General features: G+C 36.9%; 1 protein-coding gene across 13 annotated transcripts in view; it reads right to left on the bottom strand.

Annotated features, from left to right (window-relative positions):
- THOC2 (THO complex 2) overlaps positions 1–16,513 on the bottom strand; it is a 113,990-nt gene that overhangs the window by 12,528 nt on the left and 84,949 nt on the right. For 8 of the 13 annotated variants that reach the window (XM_027607557.1, XM_027607555.1, XM_027607560.1 and 5 more), the window contains exons 23-33: positions 11,566–11,841; positions 10,381–10,522; positions 9,762–9,919; positions 8,735–8,863; positions 8,245–8,376; positions 7,974–8,158; positions 7,285–7,463; positions 6,938–7,040; positions 5,845–6,275; positions 5,552–5,610; positions 4,022–4,138 (exon numbers count right to left, since the gene is read on the bottom strand). In XM_027607557.1, coding sequence (XP_027463358.1) covers positions 4,022–4,138; positions 5,552–5,610; positions 5,845–6,275; positions 6,938–7,040; positions 7,285–7,463; positions 7,974–8,158; positions 8,245–8,376; positions 8,735–8,863; positions 9,762–9,919; positions 10,381–10,522; positions 11,566–11,841 — 1,911 coding nt within the window. The remainder of the gene's footprint in view (positions 1–4,021; positions 4,139–5,551; positions 5,611–5,844; positions 6,276–6,937; positions 7,041–7,284; positions 7,464–7,973; positions 8,159–8,244; positions 8,377–8,734; positions 8,864–9,761; positions 9,920–10,380; positions 10,523–11,565; positions 11,842–16,513) is intronic. The other 5 variants (XM_027607564.1, XM_027607562.1, XM_027607566.1 and 2 more) reach the window with 4 other exon arrangements.

Below are 16,513 nucleotides of genomic sequence, written 5' to 3'. Positions count from 1 at the left end.
CCAAAGATCAAGGATGTGCTACCTAAATAATTAAGAGACAACCTTAATAACTTATGCAAGTTGTAAATATGGAAATCTAGTATAAAAGAAAACATTAAGGAAGTTATCAGATACCTATCCTTACAGCATTTGTAACTGTGCTACAAGTTTATGTTCAATTTAAGACGTTACAAGTATTAGGCAGAATATGAAATATAACTCATTACATAACTACACAATCCTAGATATACCTTAGGAATGAAAACAATAGTGAGTCAAAAGTCAAATAGTTTTACATGAGGAAATCCTTTGTAGTCAAAGGAATACATCAAAAAAAGACCATCAGTTTGAAAATTAAAGAAACACTTTAACACCACCAAATATTTTCAATTCAGTTGGCTCAGAAATACTGCCATTAGCAATGCAGAAGTAGATTCTTTAAAATGTCAATGTTTAAAAGTTGATGATCAACTGAAATAGACAAAATTTTATTAATAACAAAGAGCAAGAGAATGAGAAACAGTCATAAAAGTGCTTGTCCGAATGGTACTCTTGCTGGGTTAATGCCCTATACAACACTTCAAGATTTTCTAATTGTGAGGTTTATTCATATCTTAAGTTAATATTACTTATGAAAATGATAGGACAAAAGAAATAATATATTCCTGCAATACTCAAAGAAGATTTCTCTAAGGGAAGTATTGCTTAATTCTCCTGATAAAAGAAAAAACGGGGGGGTTGTGATTACACGTAAGTACACACAAGCACACGCATGTACATACACACGCACACACACACACTCCTCAAGAATGAAGTTTTTAATTGTGCCTAACTTGAATTCTGTATTGTAAGGACCTGAGAAACCTATATATTCTTACTTTAGAAATGTACCTAATTCTATTCATTCTTCCTACCCTTCTAAAAATAGTTCTGATCACAATACTCTTTTCCATAGTAGGATGCAGTCTCTCACTGCCTACGGAATAAAATGCATACTCCTTAGTACTTCCAAGCTCTTCACAATCTTTGCACAATTATATCCTACTATAGGGCAACCTAATGCACTCTATGCTTTGGCTACCACTGGCTCCCTAACACCCTGTCCTTCCCAGCAGTTCTCTTCACCAGAATGGTAGCTCACTTTATCTTAATCTCTTAAAATCCTACTAGTCTTCAAAGACAGCTCAAAAGCCATCAGCACTTTAATCGTCCCTCAACTCTGCAACTCACTTTCCAGTGAATTCCTGTTATTATTATATATTAACCTTTTCTTGTGAAAGGTATTCCCTATTAATTTCATGTCACTTATTCTTGTCCGTAACAGTTTCCAGAATGGCAGGGAAGCTAATGTGTCTTTTCTACTTTTACACACTTCCTACTGCCTTGTACACAACCAAGTACTAAATACATGTTTGCCAAACAAAATGAATGATTTGTTAAATTGATCTGCATATAGTGTTGATGGATTTTGCTTTTCATTTGCTTTTATTCTTTACATTGGGATCAACAGGTCCAAAAAACATGACTGATTTTCAAAATCTGTTAACACTGCTACACTGACTTTATCAAGGCTACCATATATAAAGATGGCCTCACTTGTAGGCTTCCCTTTGATTATAAATCCTTGTTTTAAGACGATGAACAGAATTAAAACCTGAATTCTGTTTTGAGTGGTCACTGCTGCCCTCCTCAATTACAGAGAAGCTTGGGTAAAGAAAATGCTTTTCACACTTTCATCAAATGTAGCTGCCAGGTTTGCTAGGTGAAAACACAAGTGACCAAACTGGAAATATGCCAATTGGAAGTTGGGGGTGGAAGGTAAACAGAAACAATTTGGATACTAAGCTAGATTTTTCTCCCTTTAACAAATCCCACTTGAAAAGCCAAATCCATGTATTACTTTTACCATGGATTAGAAGGTGAAAATAGTTAAGTAATTTAATAAAAAAGAGGATCCCAGGGAAAAAGCATAACTAAAAAAAGCACAGAAACAATTTTATATGTACAACTGACAAGAGAACACGAAAAATATACACACATCATTCAAATCCTCTAAAAAGTAAAAGCTACCCCAGAAACAGTGAGTTGATATAGATCGTCGATTTTAAAGATCAAAGTCCGGTAACGTTTTTTTGGGGTTTTTTTTTTTTGTAAGACATTCATATGCTATTGAACTTTCCTAGACATATAAAAATGCAGACCAGTAATCTGTGGATGCTTTACCAAAGTCCAAAGGCATAAGAGTTCATTTCAAATAGTTACTGAACACCTAATCATATCACCAAGTTAACCATACTGAGCACTAAGGATCTGAAAAGTGGTATGAGTCACACGATTTTCACAAGTGCATTCAGATGCCATTTTCAAAAATTTCTGGTTGAATGTGGAATAAATCTACTGAACTTTAAATATCCAGAAAATCACTATCTTTTTTCAAAGGGGGATAGGGAGACTGACTTAAAGCACTATAATTTTAAAAACAAGGCAAACACACTAAAGGAGTTAGGAACCCATTTCGACTACTGCTGAAATGGGTGCAAAGAATCAAGGGACCATATATTTTTTTTGCAATTTTTTTTTCATTGTGGTAAGAATACTTGAGGAACCTTAATTTTAGTCCAAGTTTTGGTACTACTAACAAGTTATATGCCACTGGGAAAAGATCAAGAACTTTTTCAGTCTCTTATTTGTCCAAAAGACACTACCCTCCTGCCCTAACTACCTCACAGCACTGTTATGAGCATGAAATGAGATAACATATTTATCTCACATGTTTTATTTTCAAAAGGCTTTCACAAATTTAAGGAACCATAATTTTCATCATTGATGAGAAATTCCAGTTAACTATAACAGCAGGTTTCAAACTGCTTCAAAGTATGTTTCAGGAAATAAATACTCACAAGGTAACATTGTTAACCCATGAATTTAAAAATAGCCCACACAAGCCACTGATGGTTAAGACTGACATACATAATCCCAAACTGGTTATGAAAACCAACTGTATTGCAATACATATTTTAGCCAATAAAAAGTTTTACCTTAAAAGAAAGCATTCACACAGTACAGCTAATACTCTTTTGATTAATACAGTATACTCTAAAAACAATGCTACAATTTCAGGACAAAGGCATATTGGCTAACCTAAACTATTAAAAAATTAGTGCTTATTGCCCAATATCCACAGACATTTCATTATAAAGCTACAGATCTAAAAGCAGTTAGTAATGTCAACTGGCTTTGTTTCAAAATTTCATTTTGTATTGGTCGACCAGTAAGAGATAATACTTAGCAGATGTAAGAGGAGGCAAAGTAGAAAATCAAAGTGAAAGAGGGTACAAATTTTATAATAAGTAGACAAAATAACATGAACAATGGACAATTCAACTACAATAATGAAGTGAACTCTGTAATAAGATACACAAACTGCACATTATTTTTAGAAGAATACTCAAGAAAGTAGAGTAATAGGCAAGAATTAATACTGACATGTAAACACGACCATCAAGTGGAGTATTCCCCTCCGAGAGAATGATTAGTTGACATTAACCAGATTTCTTGATAATTATGCTACAACTACCAAAAAGGTAGCTCAGCAGAGACAATAGAGTTTTATGGATTGAGATGGGCTCAGTTTTTAGAAAAGTATGTGAATGCATCAAATTTCTTTTCTGGTCTTTTGGGTTGTCTAAAAAAGTCAGAAAACAACCTAACGGATTTGTTTTGAGAAATTAAATAAGCTTACTCCCCAAAACAAACCAACAACCCCTTCCCCAAACCTTAAACTTATTTCCAGATTTTGAAGCATAAAAGGATAATGCATAACACAGCAAGCAAAGAGAGATTATAGAAATGTTGCCACATTACACGCATTTGATAACAATCTCATTAAAAGGGACCGTTGTCATCCATTGTTTCAGTTTGTGATAGGTATTTTTAAAGGTTATTCACTAGCTTACTGAATTTACTAGGGTGAAAGTATCTACTAAATAAATGAAGAATTTTTTTGTTTTACTTAGGCATGATGATTTTAAAAGACTCAAACCTTTGCTGAAGACTCCTTGAGTTCGATGAGACTGTCCTGTAGAAAATGAATGGAGATGACAGGTGAGCTGGCATAGTTCTCAGAACCCAGAGGAACTTTGGGAAGTATGGCTGTAACCTGGAAATAAACCAGCTACTTCTTGTGAGGATAAATCTTGTGATGTCAATTATTATATGAATATCAACAATAAAAAACAAAAGCAAAACCATGTAATGGAATTGTAATGTTAAAAAAACTAAATTATATGTGCTCAATGTAACAAATAAAAATCTTTGTTCATAATTTAAAAATAAATGTCAATGCCACATTTTTCATAACACTGTACGTAAACTATAAGTAATGTTAAGAGGCTCAAGAAAGCAAAACACTTTTTTCCCTCCACAAAAGGTTTAAAACAGTGGAGGTCACTGTGGAAGAACATTATCTTACATTTTCATGGTTGTTCTTTAATTGGGAGGTTTCAAATTTTACTTCACTTATGACTCTACCATAAATATAGACATTCTTAATCCTAGCCAAAAAACTCAGTGGCATTATATTAACAAGAAAACAAAATGTATTCTCTACAAGAGTAGTCACTTTTTTGCAAAGTGCCTCTGATGGTGAATCTCATACCTCCCACAAAAAAAGCACTTAAAAAAAAAAAGAAAGAAAAAGAAATCAATTACGGTATTCCACCACAGTGCTCTTGATGAAGAATTAGTTAACTTACAGTTTTAAAAGTTCAACGTACTGCAAATTCAAAGATTCCATGAAATTAGATGACTTTAGAATTAAAATTAAATATGGAGCAAGGAATGGCTACCCTGAGTCTTCAAGAAGGCTACACCCACGATTTTGTGCTGCAGTTGAATGCCTGGGGTTTCTCTTTGCTGGGTGGTAGGATTGGATGCCACATCTGCTTTTATCGTAACGCAAGGTTCAACTTGTTGGGAACCCAATGGGTATAAACAAACCTCCAAGGGAAGATACAACAGAAGCTGCATGCTCACTGAATATACATAACTACAGGAGAACTGATCACCAAGGAGACTTTAAAATGGAACTCCTTTCAAGACTCCTTCTTAGAAGGCACACATCGGTATGATGCTCATCAAGAAGCTTGATGAATTCAGAGGTATCTTGTTTATCCTGTATCATCCAGGAAGTCTTCAGGGCTATATATTCTTCAATATTTATGCTGAAAAATAGGCTTCATTCTGCTGAAAAGATTCATTTGCTTGTAGCTACCATTGCACTCCAAAAAAGACTGCTTAAAGCAGTGAGGCACTTCTGGGTAAAATTTTTCTTGCACTTTGAAACACTACAAAATTAGTGCTAGGTCCTTGAAGTTTTAATATTTTTATAATAAAAATACTCAATAGGAAAAAAATATCAGTCCACCAATATGTAAAAAATTCATTTTCTAATGCAATATAAAACCTCCAGTGGCTCCAGTGAATACTTGGCACAAGACTTGAAGGAAGTCAGGACACGTATTCCAACCAGGTGAGCCTAACATGGACGCTGCCTTCCTCAGGCTATACTAACCTTTACTGTTGAGGAATGTGATGGAGAAGGGTGGGTATCAATTTTGCGGCGTTTCTGTTCTGTTGGGACAAAAAGAAATGGTCACAGTAAGATAGATTTCTACTTTTTCCAAACACTTAAAAAATCACCACTTTTAAGGTCACTTTTAAAATCACCTTTAAGGTCATCAAGTATTCGCTCCCCGCCCCCCGCAAGTAAAGTCCCTAGATAGCTTGCCGAAACAAGGAAACAAGAACCAACTATACATTAACAAGAACCGAAAGTAAACCATATATAAAGAAAGGCGAACTTGCCCCTTTCAGGTTCTGCAACATCTGATCGGGGAACAGGTGACTTCAAGGACCCAGAAACTGGTGTTTTTTCTCCTCCTTTAACATTTTCCTTTGATTTCATTTCCTTTGCTATATCTCTTTCTCTGGATGGCTCCTTCTCTCTTTCCTTTTCTTGAGTCGATTTTGATTCTACGTTGGCAACAGTGGTTTTGAATTTCTCATCTTTAGCTTTTTCTTCCTTCTTGAATTTTTCTTTCTCTTTGTCTGACTTGGGTGTTCTTTCCTTCGTCTCTCTTGCTTTTTCATCTTTATTTGGCCGCTCTTCCTTCGGTTTTTCTTTACCATCTTTACCAAGTATCCTGGCCTCTGGAGTAGTAGCTGGAGTCTTTTCTTTTTTCTCTTTTTCTTTTTCTTTCCCTTTTTCTTTGTCATTTTCTTTAACAGCTTTGCTGCTTAAGAATAAAAACACAAGATCTTAAGACAAACAGTCATAAAACATATTCCATGTTATAAATCCTAAAGGGTTTCTTACTGACTTCAAAAATACAAGAGTAGCCCTTTGAAAACTAAAAGACCTTAAAGACAAGTAAAAAGTACTTCTTTATTCATTAAATAATAAATGACCAAATTCATGAACAGCAGATTAAAAAAGAATGACTAAAGTGATGTCAGGCCGTTCTTTGTATATGTTCATAACCTCTGAGGATTACAAGGTCACAACCAAAAATTATCCCACAAGCCGATCAAGGGTGCTATTATCAGGAACTGGATTACTTGGCTGGATGGATCACTGGTCTAAATCAGTGTAGGCTTCTTTTATGTTCATTATCCTTACCCAGAATGCCCACAGCAAGCACTCAATCCTAAAATGTTTTTCTAACTTCACCACCTACCTTCATCTGCATAACTCAGCAGGGGAAACAATGTCAGTCTCAGCATTATATAAAACATAATGAGGACAGTTAAGCGCATCACCAATTAGGGGTACACACAAAATTTCAAGGTCCAACATAAATGACTTTCACAGTATTCAACTACCACCCTGTTCCATTCATGTCTAATGAGGTTAATCATATAAGAATTTAGAATTCTGACATATAGCCAGTGTTCCTACCTGTTAGAGCTACTGTTTCCATTGCTTGAATTCCCTTTCGGTGTGGCACTAGAAGCTTTATTAACAGCTTTCACACCACACTGAGATCTCTCCCTTGATTTATCTGAAATAAAGGTAAGGTTTTATTTGATAAGCCCCTAATTATAAATAAACTATAATTTCACAGCAAAATGATTAGAGATTAATTAGAAAGAAACAAAGGGCTAATTTCTTCTTGACAGTTACATACTCCTACCTAAGGAATAAACTCTAATACTAAGCCAACATTTTATTTGTCATGCGATATAAAACAGCTTAGTTTGTTGAAACAAAATGTATTACTTATAAATTTCTACAAATAAGCATACCAGTCTCCTCAGTACTGCTTTCATCCGACTTAGATGCGCTTCCTATCGACGATGAAGAAGGCCCACCACCAGGCCCATTTTGTACACTGGCAACTGCATTCCTCGGAGGGGGGTCTTTGTGATGAAACTCATTTTCAGGTATCATGTATGACTTTCTACTTTTCAACTGCCCAGAGTAGCTGAAAGTCGCACAAAGTGTTTAAATATACAAATACAAATCAAAAGCACAAACATGGAGTTTAAAAGAATAAAATTAGCAAATTATTCACTCTGCTACTTGGTTTCAGAGAATAAAAAATACTAATTTTCAATAAGTTCCTGAAGGTCTTTATAGAGAGCCCCAGATGCTTTCTTAAAAAATAAAAATTTCAATGTAAACTAATCCTTAAACTAAGATGCCTTTTTCTCACTACCGAAGATCCAAAACTCAACTGACGATAATAAAATTACATTTCCTCCAAACCAAGACATATTGTATATGACTTTTGAAACTATCATCCAGTATAGACCGGAAGCTGATAATCAGAAGTGACAACTCTCACCAGCCTGTGGGAACATGATCGCATAATCTCCCATAATCTCCTGAAGTAAGGCAGAAGATAAACTTCAACACTGTAAAACATTTTAAAGTCTTCAGAATCCTTCTGTCATCTAGTCTCATAAGTCACATTAAAGTATAATTCTGTTACCCCATAGCCAATGCATATAGATCTGGCCTCTTCTCTTTTTCTTCTTGGCAGATTTTATGCACTCTTCTTTCCAAAGCCTGACCCAAATTCAAAACTTTTGGGTACCAAGGAAGTATTTTTGTTAGCACAATCAAGATATTCCTGATGTGAGTATATTCGCCTGTTTCAAGGCAATGTACGGATGCCTACAACAAACATTTTAAGATCTATTATTACAAAAGTATAAGTATAAAGAAAAAAACCACCTTTGAGAAACATAATTTTTTTTTACCTTGGTTAGTTTGTAATGCCATTTATGTACAACATGTCGAAAATTTTCATAGTCTAATTGGTCAGCTTTATTTCCACCATCAAATCCAGTGGCCCGTAATATAGTAAGGAATCCTGGATAATTTCCACATTCCTTGCGGGGGGGGAGGGGGGGAGAAAGGTCGTTAAAGAAAAATTCTGCCCCTAAAATAGCAGAAGCTGAAAACTTAAGTGGACTAGATTAATGATTCCATGCAAAAACAAGATGTGTATTTGAATGACAGGTAGTTTTCACAGAAAGGTTCAACTTATTCAGTGGTAGGAATTTGGAATGTCAGTTTGAGATAGATTTTTTTAAAAAGCACTTTTTAATAATGAATGATGTTTAAATTTTAAACACTGTTTTACAACTGAATCTTAAACTCAGCTTCCCTTTCAGAACTGAACCTAAAGATTACTGAAAGCTGCTGTTAGATACATGGGTAAAATGTAAGGGTGTTTATTAGCCATACCTTTTCATACGTGGCTCTGTCACTGTGCCACCGGGTCACAGTCTCTAACATGCAGCAAAGAAATCTCCCATACCGACTAGCTTCATTTTCAGTACAGCTTGCAACTGTGTAAATTATATCAGAGAAAACCTACAGGAAAAATGTTTGAAAAATAAAAACAAATCAAGGTCAAAATTAGTTCAAAATAGTAAAAGGTTTTTATAGCAAATAAACTGAACAGGTTAGTTTAGTCAAAATGTATCTTCCCCTTTTATAGTCACAATTCCAGAAACCTTTAAAGATTTTGGCCTTTGTGAGGAAATAGTTCATTCATAAAGCAACAACAACAAACTTTTATTTAAAAAAACTGATTTACAATGACAGTGGAAAAAACTATCATTATTATTACAACATAACTTCTTCAACAAAGACTTAGCCATAGATATTACTGAGGTTAGGGGGACAGTAAGCAGAGGCGAGGCTGACAGAAACTAGAAATAGGCAGCTGACATGCTGTGACATATACTACATTTTAAAACCACAAATGCAGTATTTACTATTAAGAAAAAAGCCAGATGCAAAAATACATAAATGTAACCATACTGAAAAGCATCCCTGCTTTTATGTATGAAGGTGTAAGCTGTTTTGTTGTTTTTTTGAGGGGGTGAAGGTTAAGAAAAAGAGTTCTATTATGACAAACATATAAACCCATACTATGAGTTACTACATGAACTAGGAGTGCTTATTACATGTCAGGCACTACTCAAAGCACTTTCGTGTGCAGTGACTCATTTAATTGTCACAACAATCTTATGAAGCAAGTACTATTATCCCATTTTACAGATAAGAAAACTGAGGCACAGAGAGGTTAAAAAACTTGCCAAAGATCGTATAGCTAGAAAGTAGCAGAGCTAGGATTCAAGTTCAGGCACTTGGCTCTTGAGTTCATGCTTTTAACCACACACACAATAATACCTCTATAGATTATAATGTTTAGCTATCTTTGTGTGAGTTTTTTTTTTTAAAGGTTGCAATAAAAAGAACTTACTCGATCATAGCAAAGAAGTGTGGAAAAATTTGGAGTTTTCTGTTGATGTACCAATTCAACAAAACGAGCACAGTAAACAGCATCAATTGCTGAAAAAATACATCGAGGAAATATACACAGCTGTAGAAATTTTGTGATGGTCTCATTTTTGGTAGATTCTAAAAATAAGGGAAGAATATATTAAGTGGTAAACTTCTTCCTCAAGTGCCTCAAGACCACTAAACATGACAACATATTAATTTTAGTGTAAAGAATGCTATAAAAAAAACCCCACAAACTCCTTATAGTTTGTAACCAAAAGGTCATGCCTGGGATAAAACTTTCACTTTCACTACGTGGACATTTTTCTATCTATAACTTCTCCAGAAACATGATTTCATACAGAAAGGTTGAATGATAAGCTGCCAATATTGTAGTTATAAGTTAATTTCACCAGCAAACTAAAACAGTTCCTTTGGTGAACATGTGAGGTCGACTCTGCATTTATGAATAACCAAAGAATGGGATAGTGAACACTGAGCTGAAATACAAACATAATACACTTCAACACCTCTGAAGTTATAGAGGTTTGCTTTTGTAATTTGGCAGTAGCAGGAACATAACAATTCCAACAACCTACTTGCTAAAAGCCAGTTGTCCTTTTCCAGTTTCAGTCTCTGTAGAACTCGCTGTACATGTTCCATCTGTTTCTTTTCTTCTTCAAGAAGCTTGTCCTGAAGGGCAGTACAACGCTCTTTCTCTTTTTTCTTTTTATTTGGAGGCTACGAAGTATAAGTTAGATACTTTTCTAACTACATGCACATTACCTCCCCTTCCTTTTAATTAAAAAATTCAAAAAGAGATCAGTGCTGATATTTTATATTTACCACTTCACAGGGATATTGAGGAGTCTACCTGGATGTGCTTTCACCGTCATTCAACAAATTCAAAATCTGGTCTTCACATCAAAACAGGCTACCTTCCTAGCACTCATACTTTTAGTCTCAGGCATGAAGTCGTCTTTGACTCTTCCTTCTCCTTCATTCCAGCATCCCGATTGCTTACAAGTCTCATGCATTCCCACTACCTCCACCAATAGTCTATGTTCTCAGTACTTCACAATGAATTACCCTAAGAGCCACCTAGCTGGACTCCAGCCTTGATGCCAGTCCCTTCCCCTAAGAAATGCATCCTTCGAACCACTGTCAAGAGTAATCTTTCTAAAGTACCATTTTTACCATTATCACTTCCCTGCTGAGGAATCTAATATAGCTCTCAATTTTATCAAGTCTTCTTTACTAACTTTCACTTCTCTACATAATCTGATCCCATCCTAACCATTCAAATTTATCACTAAGCCCATTCACTACAGTAAAAGTGGTCTCTTTAAATCTTAAATTACTTCATACCTTTGCTGAAGCTCTTGAGTGGCCAATCTGCCTCCCTATTTCCAAACCTAATCTACCTTCAAAGCCTACCTAGCTCAAGACTCACCTCTTCAATAAAGTCTTCTCCTAAAGAGTTCTCCTTTTGGGAACTCCTATTGCTCTTGCAACTGGAGTCACACAGATCATTTTATATTGCTAACACAATCTTCAGTTTAAAAAAAAAAAAACAACTCAAATACCTTTTGTGTGATCATAACTGCCAGGTATTCACCAAGCCCCTGCCCCACCCACTGGGAGGTCACCATTAACTCACTTAGGAAAATACTATATAGCAATAAGATCACAGCTTTAAGGAACCTGAACTAATACAAAGCATGCGTAATATTAAATTATTACCATGAAATTATTGTACTTGAGCTACTAGAACAAAAACCTACCATTTCCTGATTGTCATCAATTGCTTTCATCTGGACTTTAAGTTTATTGACTTCCCGTTCATAGCTGGTGTGTGGAACTGCAAGGTCATACATTGTCAATGACCAGAATGTGGCATAGAACTGAGGGCTGATGTCATCCCAGACTTTGGAAACGTGTAAGGAGACCACTGCTTCATGGACAGGAGCCATCACCATTTCACATGATGTAATATACTTGTGAACTTTATGTTGCTGTTTACTTCCCTTTTCTGATTTTTTAAGTTCATCATATTTAGACTGGAGATAAAAAGTAAAAACAAACACAACACAATTTATAGCACTAACTTTCATAGTATAAAAACCTATATGTTCCCTTTTCAAGAATCAGAAGACAACCAATCAAAACTGTTGTAGGAATTCTAAGTTCTTACCAATGACATTTATTTTAAGATAAATCATCCCTGGAAGCTGTTCTCATCTTTAGTCCTGTGTGATCACTAGGAGCTTTTAAGAAGATTCTTATTAAATCTCACCTGTTGCATAAGTAAATAGGGTATGTGTACCCCCTCCACCATCCATATCTTCCACCGTACTCTCGCTTACTACTACATTAAGAATTGAACATGTAGGGTTTCCACTCCAGCTTTTAAGATCTTCAAGGGAACCAAGTAAAGGGTCTTAACACTAGTAAAGAGGCATAATGGAACTAGGAACAACCAACCAGCACAGTATGCTTTATTACTACACATAGCCCCTGTTGGCCATTACAATTTGTCAATTAAGAAAGTGGATCTGGGGCGCCTGGCTGTCGGTGGAATGTGCAACTTTTCATCTCAGGGTTGTGAGCTCCAGCCCCACTTTGGGTATAGAAATTACTTAAAAATAAAATCTTCAAAAAAACAAAAAAAAAAAAAGAGAAAGAAATTGGATCAACATTAAGAAAGGCTATGAGAGGGCGCCTGGGTGGCTCAGTTGGTTAAGCGACTGCCTTCGGCTCAGGTCATGATCCTAGAGTCCTGGGATCGAGTCCCACATTGGGCTCCCTGCTCAGTGGGGAGTCTGCTTCTCCCTCTGACCCTCTTCCCTCTCGTGCTATCTCTCATTCTCTCTCTCAAATAAATAAATAAAATCTTAAAAAAAAAAAAAAGAAAAGAAAGGCTATGAGAAAGTTACTATAAGACTGCTAAGTAAGGTGACTAACTGTTCAGGTTTGCCAGTGAATGAGGGGATTCCCAGGATGTAAGAGTATAGTGCCAAAACTGGCGAAGTCCCAAACAAACCTAAATAAGACTTTTTTTATTTTTAAGATTCTGTTTACTTATTTCAGAGAGAGGGAGTGAGCATGCATGAGCGAGAGCAAAGGCAGTGGGAGGGGCAAAGGGAGAGGGAGAAACAGATTCCCCACCAAGCAGGGAGTCCAACACAGGGTTCAATTCTAGGACGCTAGAATCATGACCTGAACTAAAGGCAGATGCTTAACGGACTGAGCCACCCAGGCGCCCCTAAGTAAGACTTCCTATGAAATGGATATGGTATATTAGTTTAAAGCATGTGGGAATTGACACTGCAGCTTTTTTAGACTGGACTGGTTTATCCTAATTTGGAAGAGAGTCAGAGGAAAGCCATACTTTTCATAAGAGTATGAGGAAAAGAATCTGTTAGTACAATGGGAGGGAACTACATATTAGTTCACAGAGCATAATACCAAATGTAAAAAAGAAAATAATACAAAGTGTTGTTGCTATTGTCTCATGTCCTTCAGTCTAAGATGAAAATTTTGTTTGGGTTAGGCATCATCCCTGAATATGAACCTAAGAGGAGATTAAAACATTTCTTTTTGTTAGAAAAGCATTTAAATCATCAGTTTGTACTAAACATGGAACCCAGAACTAGAAGGTCAGAGGTCAAAGGTTCCACTTCCAGTTCTGCATTGTGGTAGACAAGAGTCTTGGCTCCTTACACTCCAGCTGTCTTCCCTCCTAAGTGTCTCTATACCCCAGGCTAACTGGACTGAAGATATACCAAGTATTTTGTTCCAGAGGGTATCTCAAGCAGCATCTTACAATTATTATAATTACAATCTGAGACTCTTACAAATTTTCTGTAAGTGGATTTACTTTCTGTTACCCCCATTTTAGAGAGCACGCTGATAATTATGAGACCACACAGGTGACAAAACTACAAACAATATTACTTATGAGAGAGAAGTCCCAATTACATCACAGACCTGAGAGAATAACAGCAAGGATAAGGAAGCATTTTTACACTTTGAGGGCAGGTCCTGTTGATGGTAACTAGTATCAATCTGTGAGGCAGAATGACATCTGCTAAGGTTCTAACAAAACACAGAGTAAGCAGTGCCAAAACTACCTGTATAGGATAGCTTAACTACCTGATTGGGGCAAGATCTAGAATATGAAGTGGGTGGGGGAAAGCCTTTCTTTCAGAACTGTGTTACAAGGTGGGTCTCAACAATTAGAACTGAAAATTATGTTTATAGGTATGAGAGGGTAATGATGTGGTACAACAGCCCCCCATCTCCCCAGTCCTCGGGTTCTGAATCTGTCACTTTTATTGCTAGGTACCCACCTAGTCCCTATCTAGTTAAAAAAAATGAGGCTTGATCAGAAAAGACAGCTATACTTCATATTTAACTAGGATGAATAGCTCCTGGTCTAAAGTTTAACTCCCTCTTCAAGCTTACACCTTAAGTCAAATGGAGAGGCATAACAGTTCTACATCTCAAGTCACTCAGTGCACTAAATCTATGAAATAGAACTGATATCCACAGTTACTGCTATACTTCTAATTCCTGTTCAAAAAGCTCTTCTTGCCCCAATAACCTGAACAGTGTTTGGCTGGCTGAATTATTCCCATGAGAGCCTACTGGTAATCAATTTATGGAAGGGTCCTAGCAGTCCTCCAATATTCATACCCTCTCATCAAAGACTCTTCAAGAGAGGCTCTCAGGCGCCTGGGTGGCTCAGATGGTTAAGCGTCTGCCTTCGGCTCAGGTCATGATCCCAGGGTCCTGGGATCGAGTCCCGCATCAGGCTCCCTGCTCAGTGCAGAGCCTGCTTCTCCCTCTCCCTCTGCCATTCCCTCTGCTTGTGCTCTTCTGTCTATCTCTCTGTCAAATAAATAAATAAAATCTTAAAAAAAAGAGAGAGAGAGAGAGAGAGAGGCTCTCATCCAAGAAGCAAAAGCAAGGATCCCCAGGAAGTTTGGGTGTCCATCCAGTGCAACCAAGGTTGCCAAAGAACTCCTTTTCCAGAGGGTGTTATGTGGCCTATTGGTAACAGACTTATCCCTGATTTGGCTTTATAGCCACCTCTATAGAGTTCTTTGTTTTCCTCTGCAACCCTGAGAGGGGAAATGACATTTCTTTTAGATTTTTGTATCTCTTAAATGACAAAGACACAATATTTTACACAGGCTACAGAAAAGGTAGCTATTAGTATGAATGACCTGCTCCATTTCTGACCTGGAAAAGTTCAGCCAACCTCAGGCAACCAGGTGTTCCTGTTTGCTAGGGTTCAATATCGCTGATTAGTGTGTTAACCTCTCAGTATAACACAGGGCAGGTCAGAATTCCTGAGATGAAGCAACTCTCCCACCTCAGTCCTTCAAGAAATCAGGTCCCCTGTTGTATAGCCTGAGAGACTGATCTACTGCGGGGTGGGGTGACAACACAAGACATAACTATGCAAAGAGAGCACACCATTTTCTGGAGTGAAAGATTCTAAAGGAGGAAAAAAGAGGCCTAATCCTACCCCCTGTCCCTTTTTCCGTTCTGGAGAATATAGCACAGTATTGCTGTATAATGCTAATCAAGTGATAACTGAATCAATTAACAGTTACTTGTTAGAGGGAAGTGTGACACGGTAGCAGTTGATATGTAAACACTAATAGCTATTGGTCAATTAAATGATCAATTAGACTCCAAATTTCTCAGCGTCTTTTTCCCACACCTCCACTACACAACCCTATGTTCCTACTGGGAACAAAGAAGGGATCCTACTTTAAGAGAAAGGACCAAGGCCTTCCCCCAAAATCTGTAGTGAAAGCCTTCCTTACACAGTACAGACTTAAAACCAACAACAAATAAACAGAAGGGCCAGAATTCAAGCCTACACAAAGATGAAGAATGTGCTGGGGGGCTCCAGTCAGAATGGAGAAGTACTATAGTTTCCAAACAGAGGCCTGACCGTGGTGAAGGAAAAGGAAGAGTCAATTCCCATTAGAGGTCACTGCTTTGTAGGCAGGAGTCCAGGTGGCAGAGAAGAGGAGGGAAGGCAGTCTCCTCTTCCCCCAACCATCCTTACAGTCACTGCTGGGATGCCCTGCTTGGGAAAGCTCTGGTTTGCTTTTGTGCTTTTCTTTTTAGTTGTCTCATTTAGGTGGAGAGAAATAAAACAAGAACTATGAATACCTTTCCGAGAAGTTACATAACACAACCTACAAGAGTTTTTAGAGTGGCTGGAGGTGGTTAGGTCTTTCTGTCTGTATTTCTCTCAAGGCAGTATGAATAGCAAGTCAACTGACAGGGATATTGTTACTGAGGAAAGAGGACTCTGTATTCAATAGGAGTGTTTCGCAGAATCACCTACCAGATTTTCCTGCATCAGAATCAACTAGCACTTGTTAAAAAACAAACAAAAACAAAAACTAAACAGAAATTCCCAGGTACTATTGAAGTTACTACCATTAGAATCTGGGGACACGGGATTGAGTTTCAAAGATGCTTCGCTGGTGACTCTCATCTACACTAATGTTTGAGCGCTACAGTTTAAAGGGCCCTTAAGACATCAACCTGGACAACTGGTGGTATAGTACTAGTAAGACTTACTTTTAAAGGGAGCATTTTCATTGTACACTGCTCAGAGATGAGTATTAACAAAAGAGTAACTCTCCAAGAGACATAATCTGTATCTGTGTCAAACTAAAATACATTTACAGTTAAGAAATA

This window comes from Zalophus californianus, chromosome X (assembly GCF_009762305.2).
Source record: "Zalophus californianus isolate mZalCal1 chromosome X, mZalCal1.pri.v2, whole genome shotgun sequence".
In the NCBI taxonomy this organism is placed as follows: domain Eukaryota; kingdom Metazoa; phylum Chordata; class Mammalia; order Carnivora; family Otariidae; genus Zalophus; species Zalophus californianus.
This window is presented reverse-complemented; position numbering and strand designations above follow the sequence as displayed.